General features: G+C 35.0%; 1 protein-coding gene across 2 annotated transcripts in view; it reads left to right on the forward strand.

Annotated features, from left to right (window-relative positions):
• Window positions 1-4,202, forward strand: part of Sfxn1-3 (Sideroflexin-1-3) — a 16,706-nt gene extending 12,504 nt beyond the window's left edge. For both annotated transcript variants that reach the window (XM_017628098.1, XM_017628099.1), the window contains exons 4-8: window positions 450-525; window positions 2,792-2,877; window positions 3,224-3,351; window positions 3,844-4,001; window positions 4,064-4,202. In XM_017628098.1, the coding sequence (XP_017483587.1) occupies window positions 450-525; window positions 2,792-2,877; window positions 3,224-3,351; window positions 3,844-4,001; window positions 4,064-4,150 (535 nt within the window). In that variant the 3' untranslated portion in view covers window positions 4,151-4,202. The remainder of the gene's footprint in view (window positions 1-449; window positions 526-2,791; window positions 2,878-3,223; window positions 3,352-3,843; window positions 4,002-4,063) is intronic.
• Window positions 4,203-7,003: the final 2,801 nt, after the last annotated feature.

Raw genomic sequence — 7,003 nt, forward strand, 5'->3', positions numbered from 1 at the left:
GATTTTAGCAGAAATTTTAAGACCTAGAGCAATTCATCTAAATGCCTCGTAACCACATAAACCTCGTAAACGTACTTAGGGCCGGTTGTTCAATGTCTAATTACACTAATTGGAGGTAGAAGCTCTGGTTGAATACAAATCCAAGACGCCGATAATGATGTTTAACCGGCAAGTATGATAACCAGACATTGAACAACCGGCCTTAACTTTGTATGGAAAACGCTTATTTACGAGGTTTGTGCGGTTACGAGGCATTTACGAGTTTGGGGTGAATACCCTTATATAAAGAATACATAATGCATACAACGAGTAGATACTTAAAAGTAGATACAAAAGTAGCTCAAAAGTTCCCTTTTTGACTTGTGACGGTTTTTTAGTAAATTAGCAATATGTATGTATGTACATGTGTACATATATTTGTATTATGGCTTTTAATGTTTCTCTTCCAGACAATTGCTTACTTCGTATGTATTGGCAACTGGTGGCGCCCTGACCACAGCACTCTCCCTCAACAGGCTAGTGAAGGTGAGTAGACAAATTGGCGATTGAGAGGAAGATATATAGAACCCTGCAGAGGAAGCCGCCGATACTACATACTATTTAAATAGTGCTTATCATAACTATACGACACCCACGTATCGACAAGTTTTGACTATTTATCAATTTTAATATTTTTTTTTATATAAATACATACATAGATAAGAAAACCCATAGAAATCTAGGTTTAAAACTTTGTACAGAAATTAAAACAAGTAATTTTTAAGCAAAAAACAAAATTTAAGATTATCGTTAATTTCCTCATTATACAAAAATCGGATTTAAACCGAATCACGTCCACCTGTGAGGAAACACCTTTCCTTTAAAAAAGAATTATAGAAATCGGTTTATGTGGTCCAAAGTTATGCGGTAACATACATAAAAAAAATAATAATATTCTGACGAATTGATAACCTTCTCCTTTTTATAAAGTTGGTTAAAAATAAACAAAGTTTCATCAAAGTTTTTCACTTTTTATCCAGTCTCACCGAAATTATTCGAATAGTGACAGTTTTATAAAAATAAAAAATAAAATATTGTTATTAGAGCGGTTGCTATTTGACTAACTGGTTAATTATTAGCATAAATTTTATAACTGCTTAAAATATTTTTAGGTGACATATGACGATTAAATTTTTGTACCACTATAAAATGTATAACATAATGACCATTTGACTGTATGGGAATCACTTTTATGTATATGTACATACGTATAAATTTCGGAAATCCATTGATGTTTGATATTTAACATATTTCATTTTTCATATTTAGTTTCCCGATTTTTATAAATCTCCCAGATATAGGACTGCAAAAGTAAAATTTACTTTAAAATGAATAATTAACCTCAAACGAGAATTGTCCACCTATCTTATAATCACTTCGTTACACATTTATCAATCAGATAGTATAGTTTCACAAAAAAAGCTTTATCAGAAAAAGGCAAATTATTGAAAAGAATATTACAACCTGCCTTATCCTGAGTTTCGAACGAAAAACAAAAAAACCACCCGAAAATTATTCATACGCCCATAGTAAATACATGCACACCAAAAGTGAAAAGTGAAGCGGTGCTGGGAAAATGAAACTCATGAAAAGGCTGAATATCAAAAGAAAATCATGAAAATGTGATATAAAACTAATATTACATACATTATTTTTTTCAAGTCTACTTGTTTAATTTTGAGATTGGTCCATAAATTACATAAAAACGAAAGTAATAAACGCAACCATAGGAAGAGCAGAAAACAAAAAATATATACATACATAGGGCTAGTTCTATTTGACGAACGCTAAAGATCAAGTAGCGGTAGCGAATTTTATGCCTGCCAAGTGACATGTCGGTTATAGAGCTTGAGAAATACAAAATATGAGGAGAATGCCTATAGGCACAACACCCGGTAGAAATGATCACAATGTCAATTGATTTTTGAATTTCACTTATGGCCTCTTTCACATCTATGGAATTTTGGATTGGCCTTATGACCACTTAAATTAAAATTCCACTTTAAAAAATTAAAGCTACCAAATTCAAAGTTCAAATTCAATTCAATTTTATGGGGAAAAAACACTTTTCGTTGAAATGGTTTAGAATTCCTGAAAATCTATATCAATCAATCGCAAGACCCTGGTTCTCTTCAGGAGACTTCCAATATTCATATCCATTTGTTTATTTAACAATTTTTTAATACTAAAGATTTTTTATTGGTCACCCAATGCATATTCTGGGGGTTTTAGCGGTCCTATAAAATATATTTACATACCTTGAAAAAATGGGGCTGCCTAGAAATAAAACAAAATCACTTTGCACTCAATCAAATTCTATAACAAAACGCCTTACTTCATATTATTCGAAGCTCGGCTATCTATTTACATGAGAATATAGCTCGGTGAATTATGTTAGATGTCTAATTAGTCTGACCTTACCTCCCCTCAACCAAAACTTTGTATCCGCCACTGTTCAGAACTAAATAGCAGATTCTCAAAATCACTTAGTGTAGGATCGTCTAAATTTGTAATGTAAAAATAAACTTAAAAAAACCATAATTCGTATGATGTCTTTTATTTATAGACACTTTTTATGCAGTATATATTTTTATTTTTTTTTTATGTACTTATAACGTTTTATTAAATTTTATGTATTGTATTCTAATATGTCTTAATTTTGTTAATTTTTTACCTTATTTTAATTTAGTATAACAATTTTTTTTTTTTTTTTTTTTTTATTCATTACTCAACACTATTTTTAATGTTTCAGAACTTGAATCCATTAATTGGTCGCCTGGTGCCATTGGCAGCGGTAGCCGCAGCAAATTGCATTAATGTGCCGATGATGAGATTGCAGTAAATATTTTCCAATACTTATTCTGAATAAAGTACAAATTGTCCCCTGAATATAACAATAGCGTATAATTTTTTTTGGGTTTTGAGAAAATCGAGTTTAAAGTTTTTGTTTTTTTTTTTGTTTGAAGGAAATTTTTGAACAAGAAATTATACACAATTTTTTCCAATGACATTTTGACCCACTTTGTGGAAGTAGAATTTGACGAAATTTTGACCAGACATAGAATCAATGATGGAGGTTCTAAATATGCAATAAAAAAATAATGGCGTATGAGCACATACGCTATTGTTATATTGAGGGGACGAAATATTGTATTTATACAGTAATTTCTATTGAATTTTTAAGGGAATTGAAAAACGGCGTTACTTTGCTGGATGAAAAGAACAACGAATTGGGTGTGTCGAAGAAAGCGGCTGCTGCCGGCATCACTGCAGTGGTGGCTAGTCGAATTGCTATGGCTGCACCGGGAATGGGTAAGTTTTATATGCTTACATATGTATGTATGTACATTAGGGCGGGGCAGTTTGTATGCGAGATTTTTGCGACTATCACAGACGAATTCTACGTGGAATTCTAAGCAAATTTGAAGTTGCCAAATAGCGAAAATAGATTTCTTAGCATTTTGCTGTAGTGTCGTAAAGGAGTGCTTAAATTTTGTATAAAACATGCTATAAGAGGCTTTTTTTGTAAGAGAAATCCATTTCTGCACTTATCTTAAAGCTTCCAACAGAGGGCGCAAAAGTGAAAATTTTCACATTTTCTTCTGAACCCATTTTTGCAATTTGGCTAACTTCAAATTGATTTTACACCCATGCCATGGGTACTTCGGCAAATTTGCTTAGAATTGCACATAGAATCCTTCTGATATACGCGCATAGTAAAAAAAAATTTATTGGCCCTAATGTACATACATATTTCTTAAATTACAAGTTACAAATGCACACTTATTTTCCATCTTTTAATAGTGCTAACGCCCTTGCTGATTTCATCCTTGGAAAAACGTGGTCTCCTCAAACGCTTCCCCAAGGCCAGTGCACCCATTCAAACCCTTTTCTGTGGCTTCGTTTTGATATTCGCCACTCCGCTGGGATGTGCATTCTTCAGCCAACGTGCTTCGATTGGGGTTGGTTTAACTCGCTTTTAACTCTATTCTGTAACACAAATTCACTTTCTATGTACTTTCAGGTGGGCAAATTGGAAGAGGATGTGCAGAAAAATATTAAAAAACTGAATCCCGAGCTTACTGAAGTCTGGTTCAACAAAGGCTTGTAAACTTAGAGCTTAGCTTATTTGAAACTCTCTTAAGTGATTTTGCATTTCGAAAGGACAATAATACTTACATACATATTACATACTTGCATGCATACAAATGTATGTATGTATGTATGTAAATTCCATTTAGTTTCTATATGGTTAGCGCTGATAGTTGTGAAACTTCGTTTGAAGAAGAAAGATTACAAAAAGTCTTGGGCATTTAATCTTTTATTAACTACATTCTATAAATGCATACATTTTTATGTAAACAATTATAGCTGTGTATGTTTGAAAATACGCCTATTTATCTAAATTCAGTTGCATCTTATTAAAAGTAAATGTGTATACTCTGTTGAATTCCGATTACATTCGTAAATACATACTTATTAACTTTGCATCGGATTTCTTTGGCGGTGCTTTGAGATGTGTAAAGAAATACCTCATTTAGCAAATTAAATTTAATGTACCATTCTTACTTAATCATTATTTACTTCAACACCATATAAAGTTCTTACCTCCCTTTTTTAATGTATTTTAAAGGAATTTATTTAAGTATATAAAAAACACAAAGTCTTGTAAAACGTACATAAATATGTTGTTACATAAAAAAATAAAGACTATTTTTGAATTAATGTTATTTCACTTGTGAACGCCTTTTTAACTAACAGCCCAATTCTATGCACTTTATAAATTCAAAATTTTTACGATTTTTAAATTATTTTATTCAAGATACTTATATTGAATCTCCACTAGGCATTAGATGACAATTTTTTAAATGGCATACATTTTTTGTAATTTTAATGCCTAGTTGAAATTCGGCATTAGAGTAGAACTCCATTGTTTCAGCAGTTTGTATGAAGTTCAACACCTACATTTCTCATAAAACCTGTAAACATCGTAAATTCACGTCCCCGTAAACCATCTGTCAATATATGTATGTATATCCAGGTCACAAATTCAATCATCAAAATTAGTGCGTAGACAATGCAGTAAACCTTAACTAAAACGGTGTTCACATGAAGCGATTTTCATGGCAGTTTTAGAGGCGCTTAGTTGAATCAAAAGTGGGCTAGACGCTAATTTCACTGGAAGCGATTAGTTGAAAGGCCAGGCGATTGTTGCTTTCAACTAAAAGTTTCCATTAAAATCGCCGTATAAGGGTAAAATTAAAATAAATATTTTCAAATTTATCTTATTATCACTTTTCCCTTAAATATTCAGCACTAGTAAATCAAATGCGAGATTTTTTTGTTTGAAAGTGTAACAAATGTCATGTAACACTCTCATAACTTTATTGAGCGATTTCTGGGATACCCGAATGACAGTGTATATCGATGGCTAAGTGAAAGATCGAAAGATCTCGGTAGCCAATTCGAAAACGCCATATCTCAGAAAATACCTCGGTGAACGCATCAAAGCGGAGTTCCTCAACATCTCGATCAAATGTGCCCATGCTCCGACCAAAGAAAAAAGACAAAGTGTCCAAGGATAACTTCCATGGGCGCTACCTCCGCCATGATATCAAAATCGTGCTTGGCGACTTCAATGTCAGGGTGGTCAGGGAAGAGATCTTTGGAACCACCATGGTGCACCTTCAGAAAATCCAGCCTCCACGACGAAACGTCCGATAATGGACTAAGACGGATCGACTTCGCTGGTACCCAAACATCGTAGTATGCAGTACTAGGTTCAAGCATAAAAATATCCATCAAGCTACGTAGCTGTTTCCAGTTCGAAAAACCAGAAACCAAGTCGAACCAGCTGAGCTATTCAAGTACCGCGGCGAGGAGCTGATAAGGTGCATGTACAGGAATTTAAGTGTGCTCTGCCCAATTCACTAGAAAGTCGATCCCGCCATTCGCGCCATCTACCGCCGGATCAGTCTACTAAACATAGATTATAAAGTCTTATCGAGCGTATTGTGTGAAAGACTGAAGCTCACCGCCAACAAACTGATTGCGCCTTATCAGTGTGGCTTTAGACGCTGCAAATCCACCATACGCCAAATCTTAGAAAACGCCAAATCTTAGAAAAGACCCGCGAGAGAAGTATCGACACTCACCACCTGCTTGTCGACTTCACAGCCACTTCTCACAGCACTAAAAGGAATTGCCTATACGCCGCAATGTCGGAATTTTACATCAGCGCGAAATTGATACGGCTTTGTAAAATGACATTGAAAAATACCACCAACTCCAGAATTGGGAAACCCCTCTCCGAGCCGTTTGCTACCAAACGGGGCTTCAGACAGCGTGACTCTGTTTCATGTGATTTCTTTAATCTGGTTGGAGAAGATAATAAGAGCTGCAGAGCTGAATCGCTCAGAAACAATTTTCTACAAGAGATTGCAATTACTGGCGTACGCCGATGACATTGACATCATCGGTAGCAAGAACCGCGAATTTCCAATTTGGATAAGGGAGCAAGGCGATTGGGTCTGGTAGTTAGCGAAGACAAGCCGAAGTATCGCCTGTCAACAAACAAATATTCAGCGCATTCGCGCCTTGGCACCCACGTCACTGTTGGCAGTTATACATAATTTCGAGAAAGTAGAGAATTTAGTTTACTGGGGAACCAGCATTAACACCGATAGTAATGTCACCACCGAAATTCAATGGAGAATCACCCTTGCCAACAAATGCTACTATGGAATGAGTAGGCAATTCAGAATTAAAGTCCTCTCTCCAGCAGAAGCATGAACAATGACAACATCCAATGAGGTGGCTCTTGCAGTATTGGAGAGAAAGATTTTGCGGAAGATTTACGGGCCTTTGCGCGTTGGCGACGATGAGCTGTATGAGCTTTACAAGGACATGGACGTGGTCAGCTGGGGGTAGCAGAAGCAGAGGGAGGCCCCCACTGCGATGGAGA

This window comes from Rhagoletis zephyria, unplaced genomic scaffold (assembly GCF_001687245.7).
Source record: "Rhagoletis zephyria isolate East Lansing unplaced genomic scaffold, Rhagoletis_zephyria_1.1 Rzeph_scaffold_05736, whole genome shotgun sequence".
NCBI classification, from domain to species: Eukaryota; Metazoa; Arthropoda; class Insecta; order Diptera; family Tephritidae; genus Rhagoletis; species Rhagoletis zephyria.